This window comes from Ranitomeya variabilis, chromosome 2 (genome assembly GCF_051348905.1).
Source record: "Ranitomeya variabilis isolate aRanVar5 chromosome 2, aRanVar5.hap1, whole genome shotgun sequence".
Classification (NCBI taxonomy): Eukaryota; Metazoa; Chordata; class Amphibia; order Anura; family Dendrobatidae; genus Ranitomeya; species Ranitomeya variabilis.
This window is the reverse complement of record NC_135233.1, coordinates 453,970,967-453,988,270: the sequence shown is the minus strand read 5'-3', so window position 1 is coordinate 453,988,270 and position 17,304 is coordinate 453,970,967. Positions and strand designations below refer to the sequence as shown.

Genomic DNA, 17,304 nt, shown 5'->3' with positions numbered 1-17,304 from the left:
AATAGGTGAAATAGCTTTAATACCGTACCCTAATAGACAATTATAAGCTGTGTGTGTTTGCAAAGAAACCTTGGGCGATCACAAAGTTGTTGCTAGAAGTGCAGTTTGACATGACCTTAGACCTGTGGCTCTCCATTGCTTGCCATTAGTGGAGACTCACACAGTTTTCTATATAATCCATGTTCCTCCCCAGGCTTTTTAAACACAGCGCTCTCAAAATAAACTTAACTGTACAACCCAGACGCCAGTAGGATATTTTTTTTTACTTTTCAGATAATATTTTGAACAATTGAATTGAGAAGGAAATAAAAGTCGTACGTGGAAAAACTCTTCGATCTTCTATGTGGATTTTAATGTGATCAGTCCACACTCAAAATTAATTTTCTTTGTCACCAATTGTTACATTCTTCACTATGCGAACCAAAATTGTGTTTCTACTATTTAGCACCATTGGATTGTTTGCAGTGATACATTATGCTTGAAAGGATTAGTATCTTTGTTGCTCACATTTATGGCCAGTCCCTTTGTATATCCTATACTGTCATTTACGGTGACTTTTCAGAAACAACTGCTATGCGATTGTACATACACTTTCTGGCTATTATATGGCTTGTATCCTGCATTTATCAGCAGTATTCCCCTCTCCAGGAACTATGTCTAATTTTCAGTTGTCTCTTAGCTAATGAGGGAGACAAGTTATTACAATGTCTCCAATACAGAGTACACACAGACATGGGGAATTCCTGCTGCTCTGTCTTTGGTAGTACACATCCAGAAATTAAGCGCATAATGGAAGACATTAGACAGTGGTACTGAGCAGTGTAGCTGTGAATTCAGCACATTGATGAGATAAAACACTTACTGTTTGATAATAAAACAGTGATTTTATTAAAACTGATGCAAGCAGCCCAGTAAGTGACACAGTACAGTAGGTAGCATCCTGCTAGGCTGCAGTCTTTATTACAGGAGTGAGCATTGTGAGATTTTATAGCGCTCATTCCCGCACTGCCGACGATAGATATGAACATCAAATGTTCGTGGACCTAAACTCCTCTCTGAGTATTTTTTTTAGGATGTTTCCCATTTGGATAAAAGGAATAGATATTAAAAACAATTGTAATTTGTTAGTTTCTTATGTGATGCCCCATAGACCTCTTCACCTTCTTCCCTCAGTCTGTGTTTCGACTCTTTGATGAAGATGGTGATGGCCACATCTCCCAAGAAGAGTTCTGCAGTGTCCGGAGCAACTTTCCTTACTTATGTGCATTCGATGAGATAGACCAAAATCAGTAAGTGTGAGTTCACTTTTTTGGGTGAGTCGGGGGGAAGGAGAATAATAAAAAGGATTGAACGAAGCAGAGTAAGAGCAACATATGAAGAAACTGAACCTGTGTTCGGGAAGCGGAGTTGCTTTTAAGAGAGACACATAATACTGCATCTTACCCTTTACTAACCTTACATTACTTTGGAAAAAGGACCAAAAAAGAAGCGCCAATTTACTATAAGTATTTGTGAAAGTGTTCAGCGTGCAGCAATCTGTCTTGGCCGTTCAGCGGTGATGGAAGAGGTCACTTGATCTGTGATTTTGTGAATGAGGTTTCTTATGAATCACAGACCGTATTTCACACTCCTTCTAAATTTTAGTATCTGGTTGAGAAGAATTGATTTACCAGGTAGCGCACTTCATTAAAGAAAGGGATGATCAGTGGGTCCCGTTGGAAATGTATTTGCAGATTGTCATCAATTAGTGATTAGTGATTGTCCAGTGGTGGCTGTACTACAACCTGCAGCTGCATGAGTCCCTCAGCCTCTTTGTTCTGCCAGTTGTGGTCTTCCTAGGTGGACCGTCACCGATAATACATTGATGTCTGGGTGCCTTTGGAAATGTATTTGCAGATTGCCATCAATTAGTGATTGGTGGAGGTCCAGTGGTGGCTATACTACAACTTGCAGCTGCATGAGTCCCTCAGCCTCTTTGTTCTGCCAGTTGTGATCTTCCTAGGTAGACCGTCACCAATAATACATTGATGTCTGGGTGCCTTTGGAAATATATTTGCAGATTGTCCTCAATTAGTGATTGGTGGGGGTCCAGTGGTGGCTATACTACAACATGCAGTTGCATGAGTCCCTCAGCCTCTTTGTTCTGCCGGTTGTGGTCTTCCTATGTGGACCGTCACAGATAATACATTAATGTCTGGGTGCCTTTGGAAATGTAGTTACAGATTGTCATCAATTAGTGATTAGTGATGGTCCAGTGGTGGCTATACTACAACATGCAGTTGCATGAGTCCCTCAGCCTCTTTGTTCTGCCGGTTGTGGTCTTCCTATGTGGACCGTCACAGATAATACATTAATGTCTGGGTGCCTTTGGAAATGTAGTTACAGATTGTCATCAATTAGTGATTAGTGATGGTCCAGTGGTGGCTATACTACAACATGCAGTTGCATGAGACCCTCAGCCTCTTTGTTCTGCCGGTTGTGGTCTTCCTAGGTGGACCATCACTGATAATACATTGATGTCTGGGTGCCTTTGGAAATGTAGTTGCAGATTGTCATCAATTAGTAGTTAGTGGGGGTCCAGTGGTGGCTATACTACAATATGCAGTTGCATGAGTCCCTCAGCCTCTTTCTTCTGCCGGATGTGGTATTCTATCTATCGTAAAGAGTTGTCACTAGTGATGAATGATAAGGTGTTATCCGAGCATGCTCAGTGCTAACTGAGGGACTTCGGCGTGCTCAAATAATATGTTCGAGTCCCTGCAGCTGCATGTCTCCTGACTGTTTGACAGCCACAACACATGTAGGGATTTCCTGTTTGTTAGACAATCCCTGCATGTGTTGCTGCTGTTTAACAGCTGCAAAATATGCAGCCCCGGGGTCTCAAACATAGTATTCGAGCACGCTGCAGTCACTAGGTCCGCACACGTGCATGCTGAGATTGCACCTTATCCGAGAACATTCGCTCATCACTAGTTGTCTCCTTTCGACAAACATCTGCTCATAGTTATGTATAAAAAAAAAAATGAACTGAGCTTTACTAATCTTCTCCATATCCAGCATTGCATCTCTGTCCTTGCCCCGGTTTCTGCTGTTTGGCTGCAGTGGTGAAATAACATAGACAGCACTTCAGACAATCACTGAGCTCAATTTCTCCACCGATGTAGTCAGCACCAGCTCCTGAGCTCAGTGATTGGTTGCAGCACTGTTGTGTTGACATTACTGCTGCAGCCAAACAATCGAGATGTGGCTTCAGTGGAGACTCGTCTTTTCTTTTACATGTATCTGAGCCTGATCAGAAGTTTGTTGAAGAGGGACAACCCCTTAACAGGATTATAAATTCATCCTTTTTTATGCTTTTAGTATATTTTGGATGAAATAAACAACGTCCATAAATAACATCCAGATTTTGTTTGCGTCCCTCTTCATTTCACCCTCGCTCAGATAATGACATTACAGACATTTCCTCTGCCCTTAACAAATGTGTTCCTCCAACGTGAGATGTGTGGTTTTGGCTAGTAAGGGTAGCGCGGAGGTCCTGTTTTTAGTCACATCCCGTAGTTTCTTGTTTTTGCGTTGTTTATCTTCTTTGTGTTGTTGCGTTATATGCAGAGAAACGTGAGACTTCTCCACAGGTCTCGTCTACAGTGATGCTGCTTTTTCTTTTGTGTCTTTGGTGCAGGGATGGAAAAATCAGTAAACAGGAGATGACTTCATATTTTCTGAAAGCCAGCTCCGTGTTGGATTGCAAAATGGGATTTATCCACAATTTCTCGGAGAGGACATTCCTTCGACCTGTGTCATGTCAGCACTGCGGAAATCTGGTGTGTGTCTGTGCCGTAAGATATGTCAGCGAGAACGACGATGTAAAAACAACTCAGTTATGAAAAATACGTATCTATTTGGAAATATGGAAAATTTTTTAGAAAATTCTCCGTTCGTTATCAGTACATTCCAGTTACTAGTGGAGGAACTAGTGTACAGCCGTGCTGCAGTATCCAGTTATTCTTAATGACACCCTAAAGGGGTTGTCTGGCCTTAGGCTACAAGTCTTCAGTCACTCTGTGTGACTGCAGACTTGGGAATCCTCACATCGCACAGACTGTGCCGTGTGAGGATTCTCCTTTGTCGGGAGCGGTGGGCGTATGACAGCAAGTATGTCATTTGCATACGTGCAGTCACATGCTGACTAGACGTGCGTGGCCTCGCTCAATGCAAGTGTATTGTGTGAAGCCAGACACGTCTAGTCGGAATGTGGCCGAGAGTATGCAAATTGCATACTCGCGAACACATAATTGCATTACATTATATTTAACTGTCCTTATGCCTCTGTGGCTGATCCATCTCCTCGGTCCTCCACAACTGGTCTGTGGTTTCTTTCAGTGTTCCCTTTTTTGATGCTGAAGCCAGTGATTGGCCTTAGGCTGTTACAATGAGGGCCACACACATCACTGATGTCAATGAGGTCCGGAGCCTTCCTTCCCACCCCTTGTGACCTCGTGAGGCCATTGATTAGCCTTTCATGTCAAAAAGGGAACACTGAAAGAACCAAAGACCCGTTGTGGAGGACCGAGGATATGCAGCATTGGCGACATAAGGATGGGTGAGTGTAATGTATTTTTTATTCCCTTCCCTCCCCTCGATTTACTATACATTGGGGTCTTTTCTCTGCATCCGGAGCACTTTCCATTTGGAATGATTTTTGTTTGAGACCAAATCGAATCTGCTGGCCGAAGTGGGAGAATCTGATTGAAATGAATTTCGAGAGGTTCCCTGGTCTGTATTTACCGTACATGCAAGACACAATGAGAAACTCAACGGATTGTTAAAATCCTCCTAACTCCAGCAGCATTCTGACTAAACAAAGGCATTCATGCATAAAAACTGTCCAAAACTAGCAAAAAGCTTCAGTGTTGCCTGTAACAATCAACCAGTCCAGTTCCAGCTTTCTTTTCTTTCATTTTTTCTGAGAAAATAGGAAATTCAAGGAAGTGACATTGTCTTGTTAGAATAGATTGTATGCAAGGGATCCAACATTTACTTATTCAGAGCCAATAATTAGGAAATGGCAAAGAAAAAGTAAATAATGTTTCGCCCTTTGCTGTGCAACAAGATATATATACATACAGCTCTGGCAAAAATTAAGAGGCCACTGCAAAATGTTCAGTTTGTCTGATTTTTTCTCTTTATAGGTACAGTATATTTTTGAGTAAAATGTAAATTGTTCTTTTATTCTATAAACTTCTGACAACATGTCTCTGAAGTTCCAAGCAATAAACTTTTTATTTTTTTTCTGAAAAGGGGAAGTGGTCAAAATAACAAAAAAAAATGCATTGCTTGCAGACCTCAAATAATGCAAAAAAAAGTTTGTAATCATTTAGAAACAACAATACTAATGTTTTAACTCAGGAAGAGTTCAGAAATCAATATTTTATGGAATAACCATGATTTTTAATCACAGCTTTCATGCGTCTTGGCATGCTTTCCACCAGTCTTTCACACGGCTTCTGGGTGACCTTCTGCCACTCCTGGTACAAAAATGTAAGCAGTTCTTCATTGTTTGATGGCTTGTGACTATCCATCTCCCTCTTGATTACATTCCAGAGGTTTTCAGTGGGGTTCAGGTCTGGAGATTCGGCTGGCCATGACAGGGATGTGATGTTTTGGTCCTTCATCCACACCTTGGTTGACCTAGCTGTGTGGCATGGCACATTGTCCTGCTGGAAAAAACAGTCCTCAGAGTTGGGGAACATTGCCTGAGCAGAAGGAATCAACTGTTTTTCCAGGATAACCTTGTATGCGGCTTGATTCATACGTCCTTCAGAAAGAACAACCTGCCCAATTCCAGCCTTGCTGAAGCATCCCCTGATCATCACCGATCCTCCACCAAATTTCACAGTGGGTGCAAGACACTGTGGCTTGTACGCCTCTACAGGTCTCCATCTAACCATTAGACGACCAAGTGTTGATCTGGGGATGCTTCAGCAAGGCTTGGAACTTCGGAGACATGCTGTCAGTAATTTATAGAGTAAAAGAGCAATTTAGATTTTACTGAAAAATATACCTATAAAGAGAAAAATCAGACAAACTGAAAATTTTGCAGTGGTCTCCTAATTTTTGCCAGAGCTGTATATAGATAGATAGATATAAACCATAGAGTACATAATGCTCTAATTAAAAAAAGTCAAGTAGACATATTTAGCATTGTCATGTCCATAATAGTCCAGTCCATTAAAATATAAAATTATTTAAACCATTTGTTAAACGCCAGAATGAAAAAAAATTGTAACACTAGAGTTGTGTTTCTTTTTGCTCGCCGCATTTCCCCCATCCCCCAAAATACAAGAAAAAGCAATCTGAGCATCATATATTACCAATAAAAACGTCAGTGCTCTATGCAAAAAACTTGCCTCAACAGAGGTCCATGGATGGAAAAATAAGGAAAGGGCGACACAAACCAACTTATTTTTTTTCGAGAGTTAAAAAAAAAAATTTGCCCGCCAAAATCTATATAGAAGTAAAATACTAATTTAGTACTGGCAGGAATCATGTGATCAGGTCATTCTAACCTTATAACGTATATATGCTGTAGAAGCAAAAACGCCAAAAATGAATGGTGGAGTTGCAGTTTTTCACAATTTCATTGCACTTTATTTTGAGTGGTGTAATTTATAATTACAACTTATCCTGCCCAAAAATTAGCCCCCGTTCGGCTATGTCATTGGAGAATGACGTTTGCTCGGGGTCATGACGAGGTTAATAATGTGTGCAGTTTGTATTGAGAAATCTGGTGACAGAACCACTTTACGCGCTGTAGAATAGCTGTGATGTTACCGCTCAGGGTATAAGTAATAAGCTCACCTTAAGGGATGTGCTAATGACAGGGACAACTCTATCTAATCACCTTTTTGAAGGTAATGCAATGTCAGCTGCCGCTTCTTTCCCTGGGGTGATGCTTCTTCCGCCTGTATGTAGTGCAAAAGAGAGGTCTGCCACGCTCTCGTGATTGACTCCGAGAGACTACTCAATACAGAAGCGACAATGCATCTCGGTGTCCTACTCACACAGTCCTCAGATCAATACATGAACTAAATACACGTGAGCAGTTAAGTAGGTGAAAATCGCAAAAATGTAAGGTGTTACGAATTTTTAGAAATTTCTGGAAATTTTAACAATTTGCCATTCAGTTTGAAAATATTACATCAGCCAGAAAAGGATCACATGACATCAGGCTCGCCTGGGTAGGCTTCCCCATATTGCCTAGCAGGCATCACATGGTCTAGCGCATCCAATCAGGAGGGTGTCATGGTTAGGACAAGGTTAATATCCTGTGCTCTCAGGGTTAATGTTGTTAGCCTCTCTTTCAAGATGGGAAGCTATTTATGCTCACTCCTAACCTGGTATCCTTGTCAGCTATAGGTTTTTCTGCAGTCTGTATGCTTGACCTCTGAAGTGTGTGCTGGCTTGCTTAGTGTCTTGCTGTCACTTGCTTTATTTGTTTTCCTGGATTACTGACCCCTGGCTTGGCTTCTGACTATTCCCTGACTCTCCCTGTTGGTATCTTGTGATCTCTTGGCTACGACCTCTGCTTGATTCACTATTCTTTTATGCTTGTTCCTTCTCTGTTTCCTGGCATCTGGCTCCACCCCCTGACCGCTTCCCACTCTGTCACATAATCTTAGGTCCTTTTGCTTTTTTGCTTTACCTGATCACTCTGTCTCATGTGGAAGGTCCCGTTGGTGATCAAGTTAGTTACCCGGTGTTTGGTCCAGCTCCGTTGATGCTGGGTGCAGTTTCCCCTGCAGCATTAATACCGGGTATTGTGACAGAGGGACTATGTAGCCTGTATAAAAGCTAAGTCAGGGAATGCAGCAGCCTTTGTTTTATGTATTACTAATTTAGTTTATCTCTTTAATGAATTAATTTGTTCCAATTCACAGAAGTTCTTTTATGAATTAATTATTTTATTTTAGCGGTGTATTATGATCATCTGTTATTAACACATTATTTTTGTATTATCAAAACTTTCTCTCCCAGATACTCGGCTTATATAAGAAAGGACTGAAATGTCGAGGTAAGACTTAAAGGAGGAATATAAGATACCATGTGCCAAAAATGTGGAGCAAATTTCTGGCACAAAGTAAGCTACCGTAAATAGGAAGTGGTGTAAACTTAGGGACTGATTCATTAATGCTTGTGTGCTCTTTTTCTGGAGTAAAAAAAGGTTCCTATTTGTGCTTTATTTATTATTTAATTTGCTTGTTGTTTTTTTATTTGACGTTTTTTTTTAGTTGGGCATCGCAGGTGTACTTTTAGTTTTCCAGATATTTTTAGGCTAATTCATAATTTTCCACTTTTTTTTAAATGTTGTAAAATATTTGTACCCAAGTGGAGTACAGAATCTTTTTTTTAATTCATGTTTTTATGTGTTTATCACTTTGTTGTTTTTTTCATGTCTGCCATTGGGGGAAAAGTTTAGGCTTTCCAGTTTTAATTTTCTTGTTTCATCATTTGCAACATATCATACAGTTAATTTTTTTTTCACAAATGTACCCCATTTTACCCTGGAGATATTTTATGTATGTCAGATATTTTTTCAAAAAATATTTTGCAAACTTTTAGCAGAACATTCAATTTTTTGTGCCAACAAGTTGCAAAATAGGTTATAGACAAAAAAACAAAGAAGATTTTCGATTCTGTGCCAAATTCATGTTATTGAAGTCCACAATACGTAAAAAGTGTCTTCGAATGATGAATCGTGGACTCTGCTTTTAGAGGGTGATGTAGCCCGACATATGGCATCCAATCCTACTCGCGCTGCATAAAATTTGATATATTTCCCCATATAGAAATACATATCTATGAGAACTAGCATCGTCAATGCTACATATTTGGTTTTTCAGTATAGGCTCATCCAGATGTCTGTGCAAATCGGTCCAAGATCAGACCACAATGCATGGACTGGCCGCGAATCTCCTGCCCAGAGCACGTTTTCGTGTATTTCTATGGTCGGGAGAGCCGTCGCCAGTACGTGCATTGCAGTCCAATCTCAGACCGATTTGCACAGTCTACTTTAGCCCTTAATTTCGAGGTTTTTCGGGATTTAGCTATAGTGTGCAGAGGTAGCAGTAACACTCTGACCCTAGACCAGATAAGCAGTGGTAGGTGGACAACCTGTTACCGATTTTGTACCCGGGACTATGAACTTTAAGTTTTTCTTCAGCTGTTCATCCATAATAATAAAATTTTACAATATAAACTATCACAGCCCACATATCAATAAATTTCTAGTACAAATCAAAATTAATCTTTGTATCTTTGGTCACTGGGGTTAGGCTCATACATGATGATCATGTGATCGATGGTCCAACCTATTGGCATTGTGGGAAGACAGATGCAAAGAAATGCATATGATAATTGCAGACCCATAAGAGTTGATAGTTTATGGCACAAAAAATGAGAAATTTCTGAGCTTCTCTTTGTGATACTTTTCATTGGCAGCCTGTGGGGTCACTTGTCACAAGCACTGTAAGGATCGACTCTCTGTAGAGTGCAAGAAAAGATCGAAAAGTTTCAGCGAGAAGCGGGAAAGTTCTCACCAAGGACTGCATTTTTCCTTCACTCTTCCAAGATCATTTAAGAGATCCTCATTGCCACCAGGTATTTCATCATACTTAGCCCATATTATTTATTGCCTCCGTTATTTCCACATCAAAAACTACTCCAAATACTCCAAATATTCTTTGAATAGGGGAACTATCGAGTCTAAAAGGAAAACATAACTACAGTGCACATAGGGCAGTTTTCTTCATGCTTTTTTTCACATGGAAAAAGAAGAAATATGTAAATTCTTAAGGCATTCACAGCATGTGACAGCCACAGACAGGAGCCAGAGATCATTACCGGCTCACTCCTGGGCTTCTGTCAGTGTGAACACACAGGAATGTACAAAATATGTCTAATTTTTTTCTTCAACATTTTAGAGCTCATTAAAAAAAGATTATGTATTGTTTTACTCTAAAAAAAACTCAAAAAAGCAATAGAGTAAAAAAAAAAAAAAAAAAAGCATCTTTCAATTTCTGCCAGATCAAACGTTATGCGCCATTTTGATGAATCTGGCATAAAGTCCACCGACGAAAACAGAAAAATAAGACTTAAAAATGACTCATGAACAATTTAATTGATCAATCAAGGCCAGATGTTTGTTTTTAAAGTGACACTGCTGTTTTTGATGAAGTTTTTTCCAAAAAATGAGACGTCCTTCCTTTATATTTCCCATTCCTCCGGACTCCACTCCTGGCTTTGGTTCAAAAATCTGCATAAAAAAGTAACTTTTAAATTCTGACTTTTGCAGTGAATAAGCTTTATTCCTATAAAACTAGAAAACCCCTTTCACCTTGTCAACCTTGACTGTGGCATCATCTATTATTGTCCCTCAGTATAAGCTCATTATATAAGATGTATTCCGGAGCAGCTAATCACTCAAACATGTTTTTTTTTGTGGTCTAGAGCTGAAAGAAGAAGATCCGCAGGTGGAGGATGATGGAGTTTTTGATGATCATTTATAACCAGAACAGTGAGTAATACTATTGACAAGGAAATACAATGATTTGTGCAGTAGATGATTTCAGAGGAATATGAGAAATGTCCAGGATTTAATCTCATATAAAAACAATATAAATATACACTCCTATATATACAGTACACATACTCTCAGGCCAGGATTACACTGAAAGGTAAAACCTCTATATACAGTAGATAACACAGGATCCACCATTCACAATAGGTGATGTCACAGCTCACCTCCTCCTCCTGTATAATGACTGATAACACCTCTATATACAGTAGATAACAGGATCCACCATTCACAATAGGTGATGTCACAGCTCACCTCCTCCTCATCCTGTACAATGACTGATAACACCTCTATATACAGTAGATAACACAGGATCCACCATTCACAATAGGTGATATCACAACTCACCTCCTCTTTCTGTACAATGACTGATAACACCTCTATATACAGTAGATAACACAGGATCCACCATTCACAGTAGGTGATGTCACAGCTCGCCTCCTCCTCCTGTACAATGACTGATAATATTTCTATATACAGTAGATAACACAGGACCCACCATTCACAATAGGTGATATCACAGCTCACCTCCTCCTCCTGTACAATGACTGATAACACCTCCATATACAGTAGATAACACAGTATCCATCATTCACAATAGGAGATGTTACAGCTCACCTCCTCCTGTACAATGACTGATAACACCTCTATATACAGTAAATAACTCAGGATCCACCATTCACAATAGGTGATGTTACAGCTCACCTCCTCCTTCTCCTGTACAGTGACTGATAACACCTCTATATACAGTAGATAGCACAGAATCCAACATTCACAACAGGTGATATCACAGCTCACCTCCTCCTTCTTCTGTACAATTACTGACAACCCCTCTATATACGGTAGATAACACAGGATCCACCATTCACAGTAGGTGATGTCACAGCTCACCTCCTCCTGTATAATGACCAATATCACCTCTATATACAGTAGATAACACAGGATCCACCATTCACAATAGGTGATGTCACAGCTCACCTCCTCCTCCTGTACAATGACTGATAACATTTCTATATACAGTAGATAACACAGGACCCACCATTCACAATAAGTGATGGTCACAGCTCACCTCCTCCTGTACAATGACTGATAACACCTCCATAGACAGTAGATAACACAGTATCCATCATTCACAATAGGAGATGTTACAGCTCACCTCCTCCTGTACAATGACTGATAACACCTCTATATACAGTAAATAACTCAGGATCCACCATTCACAATAGGTGATGTTACAGCTCACCTCCTCCTTCTCCTGTACAATGACTGATAACACCTCTATATACAGTAGATAGCACAAAATCCAACATTCACAACAGGTGATATCACAGCTCACCTCCTTCTTCTCCTGTACAATTTACTGACAACCCCTCTATATACAGTGGATTACACAGAATCCACCATTGACAATAGGTGATGCCACAGCTCACCTCGTCCTCCTCTTCCTGTACAATGACTGATTTTTTATTTCTTTATTGTTTTTTATTCTTTATTGTTAATAGGGGAGAAGAGAGGTGATTCAAATTTTTTATATATATATATATATATATATATATATATATATACATATATATATATATATATATATGTACATAATTTTTTTAAATTAACTTTGCTTTTTAGTCCTCTCATTGGACTTGAACCTTCTATCATTCGATTTCATATAGTAAAATACCACAGTATTGCCAGTCTTCTATGAAGCTTAGAAGCTTCTTCCATGGAGCGCAGACTAAGATGCTAGTTATGAGAGGGTTCAGCAGGCCCCTGGGTGCCATGGTATTCCATTGGTTGCCCCACATTCGCGTCTCAAGTTGCTAATGGAGGCCAGATACGCGCATCGGTGATCGTGATGTGTAAATAGTTAAACAGCAGTGATCGTGACCATGGAAGCACATTTAGGCCACACAAGCTGCTCACATTAACATGAGCAATATACGGCGTGGTGTCGTGTTGAAAATCGGCTCCTGTGACGTGTTGATATTCCCTCGTGAAGGCCTCTTCATGGTTTGCCCACATGGTCTCCAGATTAATGTCTGGCTATCTCAGCATCAAAGCTGGACTCATTAATGAAGAGGATAGACTGCCATTTTATTTCCATTGCCTTCTTGCTCTGTGCTATGATGGCCTTTGAGAGCCGTGGTGTGAGGTCAATGGATAACTTGTAACTTGGGAGATTGTTTGTCTATTTTTTTGTACATTTTTTCATAATTTGCATTTCATTAACATGCCTATGAATCCGATCTGATCCAATATTGTTTTTATTGAGGGACGAGCACCTGTACAGCACTGAGTGGTTTTGAAGCTTCAGCTGTACCCATAATGCTTCACCACAGATGCATCTCTCTAGGAATTCTTACTCTAATGATACAGTCACACATTAAAAGTGTGTGAACATGAGCATTTGTGTTAACCAATTAATTATGTGACTTTGTTACAGATTATAATTAGTATACATATTGCACTTGTCCCATTCAATTAGACCTCCAACTATCCAACTATCCTCTCTATGTCTATGTGATACATTAATATTCCTTGTTTTATATTTTAGGTGGCTACATTTTTTAGTTGAAGTCATTGCAACGAAAAGTTTACTAAGAACGATCTTCAGAAACACTGATGTCTTATCTGCTCATTGCACAGCTCTTCCAATGTCATTGCTCGATGAAACGTCACAACTCTACCAATGGTATCTCAAGATGAAACGTAATGACTCTCCTAGTATCATTGCTTTGCTAGAGGAAACGTTACCACACTCCCATTGTCATTGCAAGATAAAACTTCACAACTTTCCCAATGTCATCGCTAGATGAAACGTCACAATTCTCTCAATATTTTCACCAAATAAAACGTCACAACTTTCCCAATGTCATCGCTAGATGAAACGTCACAACTTTCCCAATGTCATCGCTAGATGAAACGTCACAACTCTCCCAATATTTTCACCAAATAAAATGTCACAGCTCTCCCAATGTCATCGCTAGATGAAACGTCACAACTTTCCCAATGTCATCACAAGATGAAGTGTCACAACTCTCCCATTGTCATCGGAAGATGAAATGTCACAACTCCACCAATGTCATCACAAGATGTAACGTCACAACTCTCCTAATGTCATCGGAAGACAAATCGTCACAACTCTCTCATTGTCATCAGAAGATGAAATGTCACAACTCTCCCAATGTCATTACTAGAGGAAGTGTCACAAATCTCCCCATGTCCTTACAAGAAGAAACATCAAAACTCACCCCATGGCATTGCTAGCTGAAAATTCACAACTCCTCCAGTCTCATCACAAGAAGATACATCACAACTCTCCAAATGTTATCGCAAAATAAGACGTTACAACTCTCCCAATGTCCTCACAAGGTGAAATGTCACAACTCTCTGAATGTCATCGGAAGATGAAAGTTCACCACTCTCCCAGTGTCATTGCAAAATGAGACATCACAACTCTTCCAATGTAATCGCAAAATGAAATGTCACAACTCTCCCGATGTCCTCACAAGATGAAATGTCACAACTCTCCCGATGTCCTCACAAGATGAAATATCACAACTCCCACAATGTCATCGCAAAATGAGATGTCACAACTCTCCCAATGTCCTCACAAGATGAAATATCACAACTCTCCCAATGTCATCGCAAAATGAGATGTCACAACTCTCCCAATGTCCTCACAAGATGAAATGTCACAACTCCACCAATGTCCTCACAAGATGAAATGTCACAACTCCACCAATGTCCTCACAAGATGAAATGTCACAACTCCACCAATGTCATTGCTACAGTAGACGAACGTCACAACTCTCCCAATGTCATCGCAAGATAAAATGTCACAACTCCACCAATGTCATTGCTACAATAGACGAACGTCACAACTCTCCCAATGTTTCCTGATTTATCATAGGACAGAAGACTCCAATGACACTCAGAGTATTTCAGATGGAAGTCAGATAAAACATGTATAAATATGAAATGAGATGTACTTGACAAATCCTCATATAATAAATGTACAGATCTGCTTTGTCTCAGTCTTTTATTCCACCTAGAATTATAAGTATACGCTACAAAACATCAGAGCCCAATCTCTGGTTTCTATTCACTACTGATATTAATATATTACTTTTCATTTTATGATTGTCTGATTTTATACAAACCCCTAATGAAATGATTGAAACATAAAAAAAATAAAGACAAGGAAGGATGAAAATGAACAGAGCAGAAAATTTGTCTTTAGAAATAGGTGATTATATGGTATTAACTGCCAATAATAGAAAGCTCAGCTGCAGCTTTATTAAACCCTAATACTGTTTTCAGTAAAATTTTAATAAGTAGATTCTTCAGTAACACATCAATAATGTGATTGCCCCAATCTCAAAAAATAAATAAATAATTTATAAAATCAAGTTTTAGCATTTTTTTCATTCTGTTTCTATTTTTTTATTCTAAAGATCAGCCCAAGACCCTAACCTTAAAGGAGTTGTTCGGCCTTAGACTGCAAGTCTGAAGTCACTCCATGTGACTGAAGACTTGTGAATGCTCACATTGTGCACAGTGCACTTTGAGGATTCTCTGGGTGGGTACAGCTGAGTGTGGGCGGTGATGTGACTGCAAGTATGTTATATGCTTACATGAGGTCACAGACCGACCAAATGGGAGCGGCCTCACTCAATACAAGTGTATTGAGAGAGGCCAGTCTGGTTGGAATGAAGTATGCAAATCGCTCTGGTGCCGCTCATCACACTATGTGTGGATTCACAAGTCTACAGTCACATAGGGTGACTGCAAACTTGTAGCCTAAGGCCGGACAAGCTCTTTTACCTTCTACTATGCCAATCTTTGACAATGGTCATACCTTGCAAATGTATTGAAATCCCTTTTGGCAACCATTTCAGGAGCAGGCACTAACTTCTTGCAGGTCTTTGATTGGCCATACATATTAGACTTATGTCGGCCAAATTCACCAATATCAACAGGTTCCACCAATGATCTAATGTTTATGGGGGCGACGGCCAAAATGGTCTTTGGGAGTGATGTCATTAAGGTATGTCTGATTTTGGGTGAAGGCTTTCTCATAGAGAACTCAGGAGCACTCTGCCGAATGAGACCTCCTGTGTATGGAAAAGTTGTCTGAGATGGCTGTCAGCCAAAAGATCTTTTGTCTGACCGCCATCTAATGTGTATGGCCGGCACTCTCTTGAGTTCCACGTAATGTAAAGTTTTAGTAATAACATTTTTTAATTGTTATCTCAGTAGGGAAGTTTAAAACATATGGATATCTGGTGACTAAAAATAATTTTTGCAATTGGGTTTTATTAAATACCATACAAGCCTTTTGTACACTGATTAGACAAAATCCTGAGGGTTGGTGTTATTAGGCTGGGAGGGGGTAATATACATGATGCCTTCCCAGTCTATTAATATCAGCCAGCAGCTATCTGCTTTGCCTTATTTGGTTATTGAAAATGGAGGGGGAGCGTACATAATTTATTTTAGGGTCCATCCTTTTTAATAACTTGCTTGCTAAGGGAAATCTGACAACTATGGGCTGACTTTAAAAGCTGTGCAGCTCTATGGATATTAGCAATTTTGCAATCTAAAAATACCAATCCTCAGCTGTTTTCCCTCGGCTGGTTTTAAAAAGTAAGGGGACCACAAGTCAGTTTTTTTAAAACAATTATTTATTTATTTTAACTGTCCAGCCAATCACAGCCATACCATTACTTTACATGGCTGTGATGGAGCCATGAGTGCCCATAGCCTTAAAACTTGTTGATTGTCTGTGCTGCAGACTGTCAACAAGCTTTATTAGACTCCAGACCCAAACAGGACACCAGACATACAGTAAGAAGTCCAGTACCAGGCACTAGAAGTCTGATACGAACCCTGAACTTTCCAGTTCAGGTTTCCTCATCCCTAGTAAGTGATTGACAGTCTTCCCTGTATGAGCAACATTCTTAAAAGAAGCAGATTAGATATTAGAAAAAACTTTTTTACAGTGAGGGCGATCAATGAGTGGAACAGGCGGCCACGAGAGGTGGTGAGTTCTCATTCAATGGAAGTCTTCAAACAGAGGCTGGACAGACATATGTCTGAGATGGTTTAGTGAATTCTGCATTGAGCAGAGGGTTGGACACGATGACCCTTGAGGTCTGTTCCAACTCTTAACATTCTAGGATTCTATGATTCTATGGCTCCAATCATTGATTAGGTCTCCTAAGCATAGAAAGAACAGGGATTGAATAGTTAAAATACAAGTTAAACTAAATATTTTCCCACAATCCTATATATCAATCAGTTCAGCTTTTTCTGTTCTAAAACATTTTGCTGGCAGACTTGACACCATGTTCAACATGGCAACTTCTTTTTAAAACATTTTTTTTCAAGGGTCTTATAGATAGATGAGATAAGCGTGATGCATCAGATGGCTGACTTTGGATCACTGCAAGACGTGGTTGACCAGCTGAGTCCGGTGATAGCAATGAAAAGAAGGGGTAATAGTTTGGGCTGCCTTCAGCTAGTTTGACCTTTTTTCCAGTTGTACCGGAACACACTCTCTGCGAACAGTGGCACTGTATGAAACCAATGACATTTACGGAGGACATAGTTTCATCGCATATGTCCAATTACCGCATCACTAGGCTATAGCCAGAACAGATTTGAAGGATGAC

General features: G+C 39.8%; 1 protein-coding gene across 2 annotated transcripts in view; it reads left to right on the top strand.

The window, feature by feature from the left end:
* The window catches only part of RASGRP2 (RAS guanyl releasing protein 2), a 124,083-nt gene extending 109,427 nt beyond the window's left edge, over positions 1-14,656 (top strand). Inside the window, exons 12-17 of one of the 2 annotated variants that reach the window (XM_077287321.1) lie at positions 1,174-1,289; positions 3,680-3,821; positions 8,035-8,071; positions 9,499-9,657; positions 10,507-10,573; positions 13,182-14,656. In XM_077287321.1, the coding sequence (XP_077143436.1) occupies positions 1,174-1,289; positions 3,680-3,821; positions 8,035-8,071; positions 9,499-9,657; positions 10,507-10,565 (513 nt within the window). In that variant the 3' untranslated portion in view covers positions 10,566-10,573; positions 13,182-14,656. The remainder of the gene's footprint in view (positions 1-1,173; positions 1,290-3,679; positions 3,822-8,034; positions 8,072-9,498; positions 9,658-10,506; positions 10,574-13,181) is intronic. The other variant, XM_077287322.1, reaches the window with a different exon arrangement.
* The last annotated feature ends 2,648 nt before the right edge of the window (positions 14,657-17,304 follow it).